A 19,603-nucleotide genomic window follows, 5' to 3' on the forward strand; every position below is an offset into this window, starting at 1 on the left:
TTTTGAGTAAGAGGGAAACCGCCCTGATATTTGTTGGTAGCTGCGTTTTGTTGCCCTTTAATGGATCGTCTCTACTTCTGCAATTCCCTGCTTTATTTGGTGGGGGGGTTACACTCTCAAGCTTTCAATTGTTTCCGTTTATGAAATAATAAAACCTACCCATTAAATCTAATTTAATTTAATAAATAAAATTTTTAGAATTTCCTTATAGTATTTGATGAAGCGGTTGGTTTTTATATTATGTTCTGTTTTTATAAAAATAAAAGAAGATATTTTTTATATTTAAAAAAAAAAAGATATTTTCAATCTGTAATAAATACTAAAAATAATGAAATTATGTTTGATATGTGGTAATTTAATCAAAATTTCTGTTAAAATTTAATTGCATGGGATTAATAAAGGAGATAGAGTAAAAAAAAGAAGATAAAAAGTAATTTTTAAATAGTTATAATTAATTCGATTAAAAAAATAGTTATAATTAATAAAATATCACATCATGCTATAAAATTACTAGTAATTAAGAATTAGGATGCGGGGTAATTTTCATAGAAAAAATGATATCAACTTTTTCTTCATTCAATAAATTGCAATTATTGATTTCACTTTAAAAAAAAAAAGTATTTGCATTATATTAAAAGATCATGAAATAAAATACAAAACAGTTCCTATGGCAAATAAACTAACCAGTTATGAGTAAGCTTGCTTTTGAAACTGGTTTTAGCTACAAAATCTGCTGCTTTATTAGTAGTGGGATTGATACAAAAGAAACTGATAGAAAGAAAGGAGTTAGAAAGGTGCTTTATAATTAAAACAGTAGCTTTAATATCCAAGAGCAACTTTTGAAGATCATTCAAAGCAGAGATTAAAATCTCTAATTCAACTTCTAAAATAATAGATTGAAAAGTCCATTTCATAGCTAACTTTAAGTCATGCAACATGGTTAGAGCTTCACCTGCTAAAAAGGGGATCGATAGAAAAAATTAGAAATTTGATCATCAATTAACTCCATTCCTAATAATGCTACAACATATGTTTTCTGAGATGAATCACTCCAAGCAATATCAAAATTGACTTTCATAAATCCTTGAGAGGTCTCCACCTACCAAAATTAACCACATAACCTTTATATTGATAATTAAAACTTTCATAAATCCTTGAGAGGAGGTCTCCACCTACCAAAATTAACCACATAACCTTCATATTGATAATTAAAAGAATTCATATGATGAGACCTATCCAACTCTCCCAAACTTTGGTTGATTCTGAAAATGATCTGTTGTGGGTCTGGTAGCTCTTTTTCAAACACACTTCACATCTTCTAACTTTTCAAATATCCCAACAACTAACAACTTAATCTTTAATTTTGGATAAAAAAAAACTACTTAATGTTTACTATTAAATTATCAAAAGAATATTTTTAAGGAAAATTAATTAATAAAAAGATGTCCTTATTAAAAAAACAAATTATTTTTAAAGAAAATGACTTTTTTAAAATAAAAATTAAAGATTTTATTAATATCACTGTATATAAAGTTACGAATGTTTTTCATTTTTTAAATAAAAATAAAGTAAAGAAAAATAATTTATTTATTGAATCAAGTTACTAACTTCTACTAATCTTTTATCCGAATCAAGTTACTCGGATATCTTAGAGTTGGTTTGTTTAAATTTACTTGTTAGGACCTTGAGCCTTTATTTTTCAGACCGGTTAGGTCTTAATCAAGAGATTTGTTTTGAGCATGCATCTTGCATGCTTTAGATATGTTGTACTAAACTTTAAGCCTTTATCTAATGAACCTTTTATATTTTTAGCAAAAAAAAAAAATGTTTTGGACGAGATTTCTCGTCTTTTTCCCTCTGCTATTATCCAATCAATGACTGAAACTAAGCCGGGTAGGGAACCATGGATTTTGAATTTTAGTAGTTTAGCATGGCCTTTCAACAGTTGCTATTGCTTTCTGTTCATCAAATTAGTAGGCTAAAGCAGCACTTGCATTAATACACTAATTGTATTATTAAAAACTTTTATACTAAGCATGTTTGACATTGTTGTTAAAACACTTTCTTACAAATACTATTTAAAAGATAATTTAAAATTATTTTTAACATAATTTAGTCACAGAAAACTATATTTTTCAATATCTAAAACGATGGTTTTTCTAAAAACATTTTTCTGATATCTAAATTCAATGCCCAACAGGCTCAAACTCATAAACTGAGTTATAGCATGGCATTGGTTTACAAGGAAAAGAAGATAGTTGTCTTGGAACATTAAAACCAACCTCGAAAAATGGCCCAACTACACAAGCTCCAGCCCGAATGCTCTTTGGGGTACTAATGATGAGTTTTCGAAGATAAACTGGTATGCTTCAGCTGTCATACCGCAAGGTCATATAGTCTCAATCATTTGTTTACTGGAAAAAATGAGAGCTATCATCCATGGGGAGAAAAGCACAAAACACGTTTAATGGATTGAACGGATGCCAAATTCCTCACACCAAAATAGAAAAAAAATTCCGTAATCGCTCGTCTCTCAACTCTTACAAATATTAGTCGGTTGTTGATTCCATACCAAGTTTTGCTTCAAGAAGACTTCAAACACAACCTATAAATATTCAGATTATCAATATCTACACTGAAAAGTCGTATGTCCCTTATCATCCTTTTTCTACATTGCCCAGCTGTAGATTTGTTGAATTCACAATCCCTTTCCATATAAAATACATTATCACACAACATATCATCAGTGAATTACTATACATATCAGGTATTCTCAAGTGTAATTACTGAACAACGTACCCATATTAACCAATGTAAAAATATTTACAAGCCGGACAACTCGCAAAATTTGTCAAAAAGGAAATTTGAGTTCTTAGACTTTATTACATTGGTACAACATAACTAAATTTAAAAAAAAAATTCCTAAAATTCTAGAAAAAAAAATTCCTAAAATTCTATACTGATATCTCTAGCTTCACTCTGTATGCTTCATTAATGTACATGTGGGGGCTCAAGCCCGTTCCATGGATGATCAAAACACCCAGTATTACAGTATGAAATATGGTCAGTCCTAAGCCTATCCAAAAGCCATCTCAACCTATGGAAGAATATGCAATACAACCAGCTGTTTGTATTCTCTAAGAACAGTTGGTACCTAAAATTGTTTCTCAAGGGAATCATGTGGTATAAATCAGGGAATTTATTGGAGAATTTCTTTATTGGCTGCTAATACACTTCATTTTGAGGTTGAATTGCAGTTACAAACATAGAAGGCTGTAGAAAATAAGTGGTATAAAAGCATTATCAAGCTGTGCTGTGTAGGCTTCCAATAAACCACTCACAATTACCGCTAGGAGAAGAGAGACCCAGTGCTGCATAAATTAGCATCAGAAACATCAACTTGTGCATCAATGGCACAAAGACGGCAGAGAAAGGAGAGATTGATCAAACACATAGTATGAATTCCACAAATCTTATCTTTTAATGCTTTTCCTTTTTAAGTAGGTTATGGTGTTAAATTGTGAACATGATGCACAAACACACGCACACACAAAACACAATAAGACAGGAGGTTTGGGCCCAGAAATTTGTCGCAAAAGCATGGAATTTTTTTGGTTGAAGTTCTTTGCCAAATATTAATTTTTATTTCAATTAAATTTCAATTTCATTCACCTTTTAATTCTAAAATTTTAATGCTTTCTTTTACCTTAATTTTTAACTTTAATTTTAATTTTCAATAAGGTAAAAAGAAAAAATCTAAAAAAAGGAGAAAAATGAAGACAATTATTTTTATTTTTAATTTTAAATTTTAGTTTACTACTTTTAAATCCTAGCCTTTGGTTCTTTTAGTACTTTTCATTTCTACATTAGATTAAAATTAAATAAAATAAATTGTACAAATTAATCCTAACCTTTCATATTTGTAAAGATAATTTTAGTCCACCGGATCAAAAAGAAATAAGATAAAAATGATCTGGATTAATCCTCATCCTTCCTTTTTTTCCCCTTTAATTTTTAGCTATTAGATTTACGGCTTTGGGACCCTATATATACCATGCATTTTTCACTGTTCAAGGGGGGAGAAAATTAGAAGGGAGCAATCCGGAAATTGACCAAGCCAGCCGTTTTTGCTTTCACTTCTCCAAAAGCTACCCTTCACCCCAGGAAGGATACAGCCTCACCCCCTCACCTTGACCGTTTCATTCAGACCCGAGACACTCCTCCATCCTCCACAGAATGGAACTCCTAATCCCCTCTTCCCTTCGCACGACCTCCCCTTCATCTTCCTCGGCCATAATAAAAAACCACACCCATCTCCTCCCTGACAGACCCATTTCAATATCTCTCAACCAGCTCCACACTATAGGTTCCATGACCCAGCATTTCTATAGCTCTATACAGACCCATACACAACTACCATCCTCTGTTGCACCAGGCCGCCAGAACTAGATTCTCGTGATTTCCCTAAAGACCCGCTCTGGACCGATTTCAATCCCTCTGTTGCAACCTTCATCCCCTACTCCAGATTATTCACGGTGGTGTAAGCATAAAACAGTTTATTGAGGATTGATTTTCTATCTACTTCAGTTCTTTGTATGTAAATGAGCATTTATTTATTTATTTATTGTTGAGTTTACTATCATGGATTGAATCCGTTGAGATATCTGATTTACTCTGCATTTATAATGTCTCTTGTATGATTGGAGTTTGGGTCTTGTTGTGAGGAGATAGCTGTAAGATTATGCAAGTGGCAAGAACTTTTGTTTTCATATTATTGGACCTGCCTTCAGGCACTATTTTAGGACAGTATTTAAGGATGATTGCTCTTGGAGTTCATCTTCTCAATAGATCAAGTTGTTCAACATTTTACTATACCTATTGTTTGAAAATTGTCCTTGGAGAGAAGAGTATGAAGACGGATGTTAATTTTGAATCATATTTTTGGGCAGCTAAATGCAGTTTTTAGATGGTGTTGAAATAATGCTGGGAATGTACAAGATTGATACATGTACAACAATTGATAGGTTAGTGAATTTGTGCTTTTTGTTATGGATTTTAATTTTTGCGGTTCTATGACTTGAAGATTGTAGTTTGTGTTGGACGTCATGGAAACATTTATTCGTCCAATTTCTACAGCCAACATGCGCTTAATCGGGGATTCGGTTATGAAGGCTGAATGAAGTTAAAGAGTGGAATAAATTTTTCACTAGGACATTTGCATTCTTTTCGTACCATAAATAATTACAATAAGCTGGGATATGAATCACATGATATTTGATTGAGGCTAGTGTTAATATCCTTTTAAATAATAATAATAATAATAATAACAAAAATAACAATAAATAAGATTTTTTTTAAATGATTCCTTCAACCATTTAAATTTTCTCATGTTACTATTTTTTATTCTAGAATTACTTTTTATTACATGGTTCGCTCTATTTTTAAATAAATAAAATCTAATTTTATATAGTAAAAAAAACTCTAAAATATAAATATTTTTGGGTTCAAGCGAGATTCCTCGTCGGATCCTTTCATCACCCTTTTAGCTTTTAAGAATAAAAATAAAAATAATAATGATAATAATAAATAAATAATTTTGTAGCCTTTATGATAAAATAAATAAAACAATAACGAAAGTGGTAAGATTTTGACCATATTCTAAATGTGTAGTATATGCAAAATTGTAACATTTTTTGTGCATGTCGAATTATTGAAATTGGCAAATACCATGTTTTAGAGGAAAATCTCAATAAACTTGTAAGTGGTAATTTGTATGCATATTTGCTGTCATTTTAAAGTTGCTTAATTAGTACGAGTAAAGATCGTCAAGACTCTGGTAACTAACTGATTCCTTTAGAATTAGAGTCCTAATTGAGAGGAATAGATTTTGGTCCATATCAATTCAACTAAAGGAATTTGAGTCTTAATTGAGAGGAATAGATTTTGACCCATATCAATTCAACTTCTTAATAGTTAATGTTTATGACATTTACATTTCTTTATATACATTTTTTTTTAATAAAGTGCATATGATTCTTTTATTTAGAATACATTTGTTATTAAAAATTGAATAAATATAGGTTAAGATTATGAGTTGATTTAGCCAATGATGAGACTTTAGTCCAATGAGTGAAAGTTTTCACTAATGGGTTGAACTTTTTAGGTGATTAATTACTTCTTTTAAATTAGTCTTAATTAAAAGAAGAAATCTTGACTCATAGTAACTCAATTTTATTACTAAAATTGTAAGTAATAAATTATGTGCACTTCCCCTTTACATTTAAAATGAACTTGAAATTTTCAAATTGAATTAAAATGGGTTATAGTTTCCTGTTAATTTTGTCGATAATGAAACTTCAGTTTGTCTTCACCCTCCATGCAAATTAGTCATAATTGAAGGAAGTGACAATTATAACCCATATTAATTCAACTTCTTATATTTTACTCCAGTTTTAATTTTATTCATGCATGCATCCTTCGTTTGTATAGAAAAATTGGCAATGAAACGGATCACTTCAATATCACTCGACTCCGTTCGTTTAAAAATTTACATCAGTACAAAAGCTATTCAAGGATAAATAAAACATTTTTCAGAAGACACTTCTCTTAAATTGTCATATCTTTAAAACTTATTTTCAATAAAGTAAAATCATATCCCCTCTTTACAAGATTGCTTAATAAAATTTATCATACTTTTTAAAAACATGGCTTCCACTTTTCATAATCTAGCACAATTTTAAATTTCACCTTATTTTAGTTTCAAGTAAAATTTAATATACCTACATTATCACTTGCATTTTAAATCCATTTGTAAATGAACTTAATTTTAAACCTTATTCCGCAAAAAGACTCAAAATTCATTTTTTAAGTATTCTTTCACTTTTAAAATCAAGCATTATAATTCTCTTTTTAAGTTTTGTCTGTTTGTCAAATTTGAAAGCCTAATTTTATAGAAATAATAAATTTCAAATTTGCCTTTAAGGTAGAATCAAATACTTAAATATGTTATTGATAATTAATTTATTTGAGCACAATCTTATAATTTATGTGTTCTACAATCTTATAATTTATGTGTTCCAATAAGCGCTTTAAGTTATTTATAGTCCAATACAAGGAATCAATCTTATAATTTAAACTCCATTCTATATTATTGATAATTAATTTATTTGAGTACAATTTTAAATTCATCTATCCTATTTAGGGATGTAAGGCGCCTAACATCTTCCTAGTACGTATACGGATCCCAAATCTAAAATCTCTACATCAAAAGTGGTTTTTTTTTTCTAACACATAATTTTCTCTAATTTTCATCAAAATGAGAGAGGCGACTCACTTTCCACTTCAGTGAGAATTTCGCCCCATAACCGCAAGAAACTCTTGCGACAATCAGCATGAGAACTTGGAACAAAATGTAAATGTAATGAATTTGAAATCTGATAAGCATGGGTATCAACTAATCCAGACGGTATTGGCACAGAAGAAGCACATGCATACAGGCATGCATTCGTGTGTGTGTGTGCACTTGCTTGTGCATTTCCATGAGTGGTTAGAAAGACAGACCTGGGTAAAAATATATCCAGTAGATGCGAGAATTGGAAGCAGAACTGAGCAAGCAGCCAAAACAGATGTTATACCGGCTGCAGTGCCTTCAATGGTTTTCTCTAGCAAGTAGGTAAGTTTCACAACATATTAGCAGGGTAAAGCAATTGTTGCCCAAGAATAAACTCCTCTTTCTTTTGTTCTTTAATTTTTCCCAGGAATGAGAATACTTACTTCCAGTTTTGCTCCACCTGAGGACACCATACTTGTGCCCAACCATTGAAGCCTGTACATAGAAGCAAAGCCATCTTTTATTCTAGAAAGATCCAATTATCAATGCACAAAAGAAGACAATAATACATTGGGCGGAATATTGTGGGTTTCCTCAAAGTTATATCCCGTGATTCTCATATTCCCATTTACCAACAATAAGCCTAATCTGGCAAGAAACACATCTATGTATAATTTATGTGTAAAGTGAAAGAACCCACTGTGGACATAAACTATAATTGCTTTATAATAATTTTGCATCTCAGAATTTATTGAAGCCAACAGGTGCTACTGAATTGTTAGACCGAGGAGGTGCAATTTGAAAACTTCCACAAATTCAAAACGAGATAGCTCTATAAAACAAAAATGCATTTCATAATTAGCGTGTCAACAGTTACGAAGTAAAAACCACACTCACCATTGTATCCCCAATTCCAAGGCTCAAAATCCCAGCAAAAGGAGCAAGAGGTCGATCATTGTACCCGGAAGACATCCAAATAGGAAGTGCACATCCCAATAAAAGTGAAAAGTGGCTGTGAAAGTGAGAACAACAAAAGTGCCTATCAGTCATTCACATCAAACATATGCATCTCAAAAGCAACTTGAGGTGAAAACAAGCAGCCCTGCCTGACAATAAGAAGTTCAGAGTCACGATGGTCAGTGAATGCATTCATGAAGTGATGTATGAGTTGTCCCAAAGGCCAAATTCTCCATATCTGGAACAAAATATACAATTATGAAAAAACTACAGAAAACGAAATACAAAAAGCCATGGAAAATTACAAAAGTCAGTCGCAGGCCTCCAGTATGACCATTCAGACTTCAATATGGAATTTTCATGCACATCAAAATTACAACTCCATTGACTATTTCCGAGTTACAAAAATAAGGACTCTTTACAAATCCTAATTGTCCTGTTTTCAGCAATTGACATTCTCCTCAACTAAATTTGCAACTTAAACTCAAAAATTGCACCATTAAAAACTACTTATTTTGGTTAATCACATAAAAATCCAAACAATCTGCATGGTTGATTCACTTACTCGAATAATTTCTAAGGTCAAGAAAACTGCCAAGGCTGCACCAAATGCAAGGTCAAGAAACTTTGGCTGAAAGCAAAAATAAATTCAGTAAAGCATCTATAAAAACAAACAAAAAGAACAAAAGCATGCTCACAAGCAAAAAAAACTAAAGGAACAAAAGGAAAAATAAGAGAGAGAATCTGAATCAGTCCTTCACTAGTCCCAGAATACCTGGAAGATGACAGCAGGCAGAAACATCAAAACCGCCATCAGATGGTAATACTTCCGAAGAAGAATCCTCTCAATCTTACTACTCCTTGAAATATTGTAAAACCGTAGAACAGACACATAAATCACGCAAACCCAGTAGATACATAATGAGAGTCTTTTAACTGGCTCCGAAAAGACAAACATCAACACCCTGTTAAAAAAAAATGTTGAGTCAGTCTGAAAAGTTGAATACAAGGGATTGCAAATAATTTGACCTCAAAATAAACTGCAGTCTGAACAATTTCAAGCCCAGGAAAATAACTTGCCATGATCAATGAGCATTTCAGTTTGAAACGACTTGCATCCCTGGCAGCAGGGTAGAGACACCCATTGAATCCCAAAGGTTCCCAATTTCAGACCCATGAGGTAACAACCTTCCCCAGAAAGGGAAAGATTATTACTGTGGAAATCCAAATCTCATGAAATCTCATGCAAAGCATGGATTCACAGTCTACAGCATTTATACCATCAATGTAGAATGGCTACTGCCCACCCATCCATTTCTAAAGCTAATTTAATAACGTCAATAAACAGTTTACTTCCACATTATTTCATATGCGAATAAAGTGGACAAAGGTTCCATATTGAAATGAATATTGTGGAGGAAAAAAATTACCATAACAATGGATGCATTTGAAAATCCTGAACAAACTGCATCCATGAAGGAATGATCACAACCATGATAAAACCAAGGGAAGCAAAAAATAGAAAAGCTCTTCCTCTCTCATTCCCTGCCGCTAAGATTGTTGTACTGAAGAAGCAATCCCAAATGTGTAGAACAAATTTGAAAAAAATTGGGAAGAGAAGAAGACCAAGAAGTACACCCTGCATGAAAGAGAACAAATTTTACTATCCAGCTATGCCATTCATAACTAATTCCTTAAAATGATTCTCTTATTGATAATGTTGACAATTAAAATATAATACCTGGATGATAGTACTAATCTCACTTCTTTGAATTCCATATTGTACAGGAACGGACTCTGATGAAATCAAGTACCCATGAAGCTGTTCAAACAACATCCATTACCAATATAACATAAAACTTCCTGGCTTAATCCAGGGAATAGTAAAATATCTTGTGAAAGCACTAGCCTTTGAAATGGTACAGGCCAACATGTTGCCAAAGTAGACAACAAGACCCAAAGTCACCAAAATTGCTTCCCCTACAAAGACACAGAACATAGAATTACAGAGAAAGCCTTAATGAAATAGAGAAAGTCATACATAAAAATACATCTACAAGAATAGAAATGAACTTTTAGAAATTTATTTGCACAGAAATTAACGTCAGCAACTAATTATTTGAGATGTGCAAATTGGTGGCAATAAAGTCTCTATAATGTATATCACCAGCAAAGACCTTATATTTTTGTCAGTAGCCATAAATTACAGCATGCACCAATGATACATTTCAATCCATTTTCTGCAAGAGAAGGAAAGCAGACCAGTCTCTAACTATATAAAATTATTAACCCCTATATCCAACTACACTGTTGGAATAAACAATCACTATTAGAGCAAAGCAGAATTATTTTAGGATAGCTATACATACCAATGGAAGCACATGAAGGAAAAGTATTAAGTAGATGCTGCACTAATTTCACAGCTGCAAATCCATGAAAGAGCACCCACAGTAGTTTTAACATTGTTTGCATCCCTGCAAAAAATAAATAAACATTTTAATCGGGAACAGAAATCTGTCATACAAACGTTCATCAGCTGAACAACAAACTAAGCTACTGTTATACATATTTCTAATTATCTTGAAATGATATGTTCAATTAATCACTGGAAAAGATATAATTTGCTTGCTTTAAGGTATCTCAGCCAACAAAGATGAACCCCACAAGACATACATAACACTAGCTGCAGAATTACAGACTTACCAGTACTAGAAAAAATGAACAGTGCGGCACATAAAACAATGCAACTTAAACCAAACTTAGCAGCCCAGGACCAATGTGGAGGGGAGTGAGCATTGTCCAGTGAATGCCACATGACAAAACAGAGGAAGATAAGCACACCAAAGCAGCTTCCATATGTTGCCCAGTACTGCATTTCCAGATAATTAAGTTCTGCAGAGTAAATGAAACACATCATCATAAAAAGAATACCTAGAAAGGTAGATGGTTGAAGATCACACTACACCGAACCTTCCTTCTCAATGGAGTTTAAGGAATCACAATGCAGATAACAATAAATTACAAATCTGATCACCAATGCAAAAGATGGCAACTCAATTTCCAGCCAACACAACCAACTGGTATTTAGAACAATGGAAACTCATTCGCAGAGCTAAAATATTCATAATTCAAATACAGACAAGCATCTAACAGCCACATTGTATTAAAATTTACCATCAGAACCAAGTATGAAATAATTCGCAGCTATATATTATTATTAAAGATAAATTACACTTTAGTCCCTGAGTTTTAACATAATTAATATATCGGTCCTTGTATTTTTAAAATCAAACACTTAAATCCCTTTATAAACTTAAATTATTCTAAAATAAGTCCGTCTAAATGAAAGGTCCTTCTATCCATAATTCCGTTAGTCAATAGGTCAAACAAGTCAAAGGGAGAATAAACATTTCAAAAACCTAAAATACCCTCGATAACACTTGAATCCTTGCTAATGCGGGTGAAGCATTTTATATTATGTAAACTACACTTCAGTCTTTGCGTTTTAACATAATTAATATATTAGTCCTTGTAATTTTAAAATTGAATTCTTAAATTCCTCTATATTTAGTAATTTTGTTCTTCCATCCATTATATACATTAGTTTAAAACTAGTAGCTGATCAAATTTCTGAAAATACAATTTCTTCCAGATGCTTGTTGTAAAAATCTACAATCTATTTAAAAGTTATTTGGTACCACTTAAAAATGACTGAAATTGTAAATATTTTCTGAAAAATTTAAAATTATCAAGTACTATAATATTTTAATAAACGTAAATTGAAAAATAAAGAGTGTTAAAATTTAGTTGAATATGATAATCTGGATAAAAATGAATGAAGACTTGAGTGTTCTTTCAAATAAAAATAAAAAAATCAAAATGTAAACATTTTTAATAGACGTGGAAAATGAATGAAACTCTAACTTCTTAATATTTTTAATTTAAAAAAGAGACAATAAAGATATTTTCATAATTTCAATTGCAAGAAATGAGTGAAAAGATTAGAATTCATTTAAAAAATACAGGAATCGATTCGTTAATTATGTTAAAATTTAAAATTTAAGGACTAATGGGTAGTTTATCCATTTAAAAAGGATAGAATTATAGAGGGATTTAAGAGTTGGGGACCAAAGTATAATTTACCCTATTATTAACAACAAAAATGTAATTGCGTTAAGTTACAAAGTAATCAATAAAGGAATCTAAGTGATTATGAAAATTTCATAGACTGCTAGGCGATAGTAAAGCCATTTGAGGCCAGAATGAGTGCTTCACTAGTACCTGCAGACTCAAGTTCATGAAATGAGAATGCTCTTGATAACTGTATCAACTTAGACAGCATAACAGCAGGTAATGTAACCGCACCAAGCAAAATCCCCGTGGAAGCACCAGGCCTGAAATTCATATATCAACCAAAAAATGTAAGATTAATTTATTATTACTGTCAAATACATCGTACTAGATCAAATAATGCAACTCCCATCGCAATTAGCTCAAGAAGTCTCTTGATCACTCGTTGACAACCAAATTTCTGGCTTGAGTCACGAAATGAGTCACAAAACAAACCAAATATAAAAGCAAAGATAGGTCTAGTTCAAGTCCTGCCTTATTTAGATCTCAATTTCAAGAAACCCTAACTTATTTGGGAAATATGAAGGAATTAAGGTTACCGTGTTTCGAATTGAGAAAGGGAAGAGGAGGAAATATCAGCTTGTATCTCAATGTAAAGGGCTAAGAGAGCTAGGAGAGAGAGCGCAACGCCGTGGAGGAGCAGAGAGACTGGAAGAGAGAAGAGCACACAACCGATGAAAATCGTAACCACGGCTCTCTCGCCGTTGAGGAACGGCGAGAAGCGGACAACCATGGCTGCTAAATATCTACACGGCCAAAATGAAGAAGAAATCAAAATTGGAAGGGAGAGGATAGATTAGTTAAGAAGGGGAAACGGTGGAAATTGTTTTCGCGGGAAGAATTTTCTTTTGGGAACGGCTCCAACGAAGAAACTGTGGGCTTCAAAGCGCGTGTCGAGTGCGTATTGTTCCTCTCCGCTTTGCTGCTAACTCTAATTCTGGCCCCACAAACACGTGTTTTATCCAATTAATGGTTTCCACGTGCCCACCATGAAAGGAGGGAAAACTAAAGAATATTATGTTTGGTCAAATAAATATTAAAAATTTATAAATTTCAATCAAGTTTTTGTAGTTTTTATATATTTAATTTTTAAAATTTTAATTTTAGTTTGAAAACTTCAATTCACGGAATTCACTATAATTTAAAATCGTTGGAAATGAAAATTTAAAATATGATATTATATTAACTATATTTTTTTAATTGATTCAAATGAAAAATGTATAATAAATTTATAAACATAGTAAGCATGTTATTTATATGTCAATATAAAATTATTTGTAGAATAATTTTATTTAAAATGCACTATAAAATGTTTTAATAAGTAAAATGATATAATTTAATCAATTTATTAATAATTTATACTAAAATTAAAGCTAAATGGTCAATTTCAAACGTTAACATCCAAATATAGCATAATTAATTTCTATAAAATATGTTAAATCTTGAAATGAAGTACAATGATTTTGATATTTTAATTAGGGATGTTAGTTAAAAAAATCTCTAACTTTTTGCATAGATAAAACATAAACAAAAAATTTAAACTAATATAGTTTAAATTAAATAATTAATTTTATTTATATTTTAATTAATTTAAAGCGTCACGCCATCATTCTAATCAACCTTAAAAGTTAATATTTTAATATAATTTAAAATAAATTTTTATAAAAAAATCTTAAAATTTATCATTTTTAACTATTATACTTATAATTATTTTTCTCAATAAATATATCCTAAATGCTGGTTTTAAGTTGGATTTAACAATTCAAACTCAATTTACTTATAATTTTAAATAATAGATTTCTAAACCAATAACTCATTTTTTAATATTTTTTATGTCATCAAGTATTGTAATTATATTATTTATAAAAAATAAAAAAATTATAATTCTCTCAGATAAGCGCCAGATTTCTTTATCAAAGACCCTAACGGTCCGCAACTTGGAGGCCTCAAGGCTTCCAAACCGAGCCCGTCCCATCCCACTCTGTTTCGAGACCAAACTCCCGCTAGTCCCAACAGTCGGACCGGCCCAATCCTTTCGAACCTGAGACCCGGCCCCTCCTGGATTCGACCTTTTTCTCTCCAACCCTGTCATGAGAAGAAAGGACAATAAGCCCGATCACTTCGCAACCCTGTCCGTCTTCGCACCGGAGGACATTAAATGGCCGCCTGACACAAGAGGAATCACGGTATTGTCCATACGTACTTGCCCATACGGAAAAAGAGGTGGTTCCGTACCAGAAAGGGGGAGACACGCTACTAAAAGGAGAGGATAAAAAGAGAGGAAGACTCCTCTCTCAGCAAGTTTTGAGAAAACACTTTGTAAATCCTATTTTTTCTGAATTTCAAATTATCACTCTCTATTTAAAAAATTAATTATATTTATTACATCTATTAAATTATTTAAGTATAATTAACTAAAAATATATAAATTCAGAAAAAATAAATATGATAAATATGATTAATTTTTCATGTAAGTAGATTAACTAGTAATTTATTTGATAAAATAAAAAAATTAATTTTATGCGATACATAAATATTTTATTTAAATAATTTTAAAATAAAGATGCATCAGTGAATTTTTTAAAAACTAAAAATTCAGACACTTGATAATAATTTTTCAAAAAGAAAAATAACCATATTAAAAATTAATTTTAATATTTATATAAAATTTAAAAAATATATAAAGATTAAAAAAAATAATTAATAAACTTTTTAAAATATCAAAATATTTTAATATATTTTTTAAAATAAAAGAACTAACTAATAAATTTTATCATAAAAATTAAATTGTTAGTTTCTCATAATTTTATAAGCATAACAAACACATTACTATGTGTGAATATAAAATTATTTATAAAATATTTTAATTTAAAATCTACTATAAAATGTTTTTAATATGTAAACTAAAACTAAAGCTTATTGTCAATTTCAAATGTTAATATCCAATGTATCATAAATTAATTTCTACAAAATATGATAAAATTTGAAATAAAGCACAATATTTTAAATATTTTAATTAAGATATCTATATTTTACAAAATACCTCTAAATTTTCTTTTTCTTTTTCTTTTCCATCTCTTACTTTTTATCTTGTTGTTTTTCGAAGATAAGGAAAATTCATTACTAAAAGCATTATATTCAAGTCATATGGCTCAAGAAAATTGTAATAAATGTGGACCTAAAAAAAAAAAAATTAACACTATATTTGAGAGGAGATTTTGCAAGATAATGAAAAATTTTTCAAAATTTAAAAACTTCTGTTTGTTTTTAAGACGGTGAAAGATTTTTAAGGTAATAACTTTTAAAAACCTTAAATTTCAATCCATTAAATTGGTGAGTTGAGAATAGGGGCGGAGGGAAGGTACGGACGGGAGCACGTGCCGTACCGGCGACCGAAAAATGCTTTGAAGGTGAATGAAGGTGCCGCAGCGGCACAGCCGGTGGTGCTGCAGCAGTGCCCTACCAAAGGGAAGCTCCTGACTCCGCCACTGATTGAGAAAGTTTACTCTTAAAAATCTCTAAATACCTTCAAAAAATTATCTTATTAAATATGAAATATATATAATTATTTTATTAGCAATCTATTAAAAATTTGATAAATAAATTATGATAGTATAAAAATACTTATATATAATTTAAATTGTATATATAAAAAAAAAAAAGATCGCAGTGCACCAAATATATTGAATAATTATTTTGTATTTATATTCAAAGTAAGAATTTTCGATATGGGTATCTCCCCCTCACCCTTATAGACAAAATCCTATATCTTCCTGCAACAAAAGCTTCGTAAAATATTCTCCCCTCTCCTTCTACTTGTAGAACAAAGCCCTATATATCTCTCTTCTTACTACAAAGGCCTTGTAAAAAATGGCAGACAATAAGCACAAGCTTGATTCGGATAGATATTTTTATAAATTTTAAAAATTTTAAAATATTATGAAATTTTAAAAAGAATTAATTAATTTTAATTATAAATTATTATAAAAAATTAAAATATTTTTAATATAAAAAATTAATTAATAGATATTTTTATAAAATTAAAAATCAACTAATAAATTCTTCTAAAAATAAAATTATAATTTTTTCAAGGGAAAAGAGGTTTTAATTTTTTATGCCTAGACCCACACGTTTGTTGGCTACAAGAGCTTGATTCGGAAATTCAAATTTATTAGCCCAAATAAATCATAAAAAGTAAGCTCACAGCTCAGCCCATCTCTCATTCTCTCTGAGAGCTAATCTCTTTCTTGTTGTCACACCGTCGGTCCTTCCTTTCCCGTTCGGACAGGGAGACCTCCTTCCTAACTGTTTGAAGTATGGATTTCCAACTTTGAGTAATTTTTTTTTCCAATCGATTAGACCAATGAATATATAATAAAATTGTGAACATGAAAATTTAATATTATTTATAAAATATCGTTTAAAATCCACTATAAGAAACTTTTAATAAGTAAAATGAGATAATTTGAAATTTATAATTTATTAATAATATATACAAAAAATTAAAGTTAAAATCTAAATTTTAAATATTAAAATCCAAATATATCATAAATTAATTTATATTAAATTGATAAATTTTAAAATAAAGAACAACAATAAAATATTTTAATTACAATATATTTTGCAAAGCATCTCGCAATTGAAATCTTGACCGCTGAAACTGAATAATAACAATTTTTTTTTTAGATTTTGGTGTTAAAAAAAATATTTAAATTTTTAAGTTTAATGTAAAATTTTTAAGTTTAAATTTTTTCTTAATTAAACTGTTAATTATTAATTTAGCTGTTACATATAATCGATATTTGTGATAATCGATTGTAACTCCTAACTTAAAATTGATTTTAGCACTCATGCAACAAAAGCCTCATGAAAAATTGGCGGACAATAAGCTAAAGAAGCCTCATGCAATCTTCATCACCTACCTACCCCAATCATGCACTGCCAGCTGTCCACCTTCTCAATACGCCTTCCCGAGGTTTCACCATCACCTTCATCACCACACACTCCATCCACTATATATATCTCTCTTCCTGCAATAACGGCCTCGTTAAAAATGGCGGACAATAAGCACAAGAAGCCTCATGCAATCATCATCCCTTATCCTCTCCAAGGTCATGTAAACCCAGCTGTCCACCTTGCTCTGAAGTTAGCTTCTCAAGGTTTCACCATCACCTTCGTCCACACAGACTCCATCCACTACCACACCTCCAAAGCCCATCCCAATACCGGTCTAGAGTTGTTCGCCAAGGTCCCCGAATCAGGTCTCGACATCCGCTACACCACCATCTCTGATGGGCTTCCTGTTGGGTTCGACCGATCATTGAACCATGATCAGTTCTGCGCAGCTCTATTGCATGTGTTCTCAGCCCATGCAGAGGAGAAGGTGGCTGAGATTGTTGCTTCTGGAGAAGATGTTCATTGTCTGATTGCTGATACCTTCTTTGTATGGCCTTCAAAGGTTGCCAAAAAATTTGGCCTCGTTCATGTTTCCTTCTGGACAGAACCTGCTTTGGTATTTACTTTGTATTATCATATGGATCTTCTAAGATTAAATGGTCATTTTGATTGCCCAGGTATGCTACCTTTACAATATTTTTCATTTTCTTTTTCACTGGATTAACGGTTTAGTAAGAAACTAAGATCCCTTTTCATTTTGTGATCAGATCGTCGGGAGGATGCCGTAAATTACATACCAGGAGTGAAGACAATACAACCAAAGGATTTGGTTTCCTATCTACAAGAAACAGATGCTACATCTGTTTGTCACCAAATTCACAAGAATTGCTTCAATGACACTAAAAATTCAGATTTTGTTTTATGCAATACTGTGCAAGAACTTGAATCTGATACAATATCAGCTCTCCAAGCCAAAATTCAATTCTATGCAATTGGACCCATTTTTCCAAATGACTTTTGCACCACCGTTGTAGCCACCAGCCTGTGGTCCGAGTCACCATGCACCCAGTGGCTAGATAAACAGCCCATCGGCTCGGTGTTGTATGTATCATTTGGTAGCTATGCCCATGTCACTGAAAAAGACCTTTTGGAGATAGCAAATGGGATTTCCCTTAGCAAAGTGAATTTTGTTCTGGTGCTTCGCCCTGATATTGTGAGCTCGGAGGATGCTGATCCATTACCCGTTGGATTTAAAGAAGAGGTTGCTGACCGTGGGATAGTTATACCTTGGTGCCGTCAGAAAGAAGTGTTGGCCCACCCAGCAATCGGAGGATTTCTAACCCATTGTGGGTGGAATTCTATACTTGAAAGCGTATGGTGTCAAATACCGTTATTGTGTTTCCCTCTGTATACTGATCAATTCACAAACAGGAAATTAGTGGTTGATGATTGGAAGATTGGGATTAATTTGAGCGACAAGAAGGTGATCACCAAGGAGGAGGTTTCATATAATATTAACCGTCTGATGTATGGAGAATCAGAGGATGAAATCAAGAACAGAATTAAGGAGCTGAAGAAGACATTGGAAGATGCAGTGTCACCTAGTGGATCATCAGAGCAAAATTTGAGCCAATTTATCAAGAAATTGATGGCCAAGATTTAAAACATAGCCCAAGCCAAAGAACCACAAAATCACAGCTACATATGCACCATGTCTTTTTTTGTTAGTATTATGGGTAAACTGTAATTTAATCCCTCTGGTTTAGTGAAATGCAATCTTTTGTCCCTCTGTTTTAAAAAATCTTCAATTTAGTCACTGTGATTTTAAAAAACTATGACATTAGTCCCTCCCGTTAGATTTTCAGTTAAATCACCGTTAATTTTAGTTAAAAAGACTAAAATACTCATTCTTTCTCCTTCATCTTCTTCTTCTTCTTCTTCTTCTCTTTTCTGATCTCCTTCCTCTTCTTCTTCTTCTTCTTCTTCTTCTTCTCTTTTCTGATCTCCTTTTTCTTCCTCTTCTTCTTCTTCTTCTCCTCCTTCCCGATCTCCTTCTTCTGCTTCTTCTCCTTCTTCTTCTCTTTTCCGATCTCCTTCTTCTGCATCTGTGTTTTCCTCTGATTGATGAAAATTTGTGGAAAATGAAATGCAGTCATTAGATTTTAGTCCTATAGTCTTGATAGGATGTTTTCTTATTCCTTTTTGGTGTCAATGGGCTATTTGCCAAACTGCAGTCTCTAATCCTTGGTGGATTTTGTATGATTTTGGCAAACGCTGCTAATAATATGA

General features: G+C 31.6%; 2 protein-coding genes across 2 annotated transcripts; one reads left to right on the top strand and one right to left on the bottom strand.

Annotated features, from left to right (window-relative positions):
- Positions 1-2,783: 2,783 nt before the first annotated feature.
- Positions 2,784-13,319, bottom strand: LOC110613837 (dolichol kinase EVAN). The gene is made up of 14 exons (XM_021755183.1): positions 12,958-13,319; positions 12,569-12,681; positions 10,991-11,179; positions 10,657-10,761; positions 10,197-10,267; positions 10,029-10,109; positions 9,718-9,926; positions 9,063-9,252; positions 8,853-8,918; positions 8,437-8,525; positions 8,228-8,342; positions 7,774-7,825; positions 7,561-7,661; positions 2,784-3,371 (listed from the first exon to the last, which is right to left on the bottom strand). Exons 1-14 carry the CDS (start codon positions 13,149-13,151, stop codon positions 3,258-3,260), a joined length of 1,689 nt encoding a protein of 562 aa, XP_021610875.1. The 5' UTR covers positions 13,152-13,319; the 3' UTR covers positions 2,784-3,257.
- Positions 13,320-17,446: 4,127 nt separating this feature from the next.
- Positions 17,447-19,068, top strand: LOC110613270 (UDP-glycosyltransferase 86A2). The gene is made up of 2 exons (XM_021754321.1): positions 17,447-17,991; positions 18,082-19,068. The coding sequence occupies exons 1-2, from the start codon at positions 17,472-17,474 to the stop codon at positions 18,975-18,977; spliced, it is 1,416 nt and encodes a 471-aa protein (XP_021610013.1). The 5' UTR covers positions 17,447-17,471; the 3' UTR covers positions 18,978-19,068.
- Positions 19,069-19,603: the final 535 nt, after the last annotated feature.

Source organism: Manihot esculenta, chromosome 4 (genome assembly GCF_001659605.2).
Source record: "Manihot esculenta cultivar AM560-2 chromosome 4, M.esculenta_v8, whole genome shotgun sequence".
NCBI lineage: Eukaryota > Viridiplantae > Streptophyta > Magnoliopsida > Malpighiales > Euphorbiaceae > Manihot > Manihot esculenta.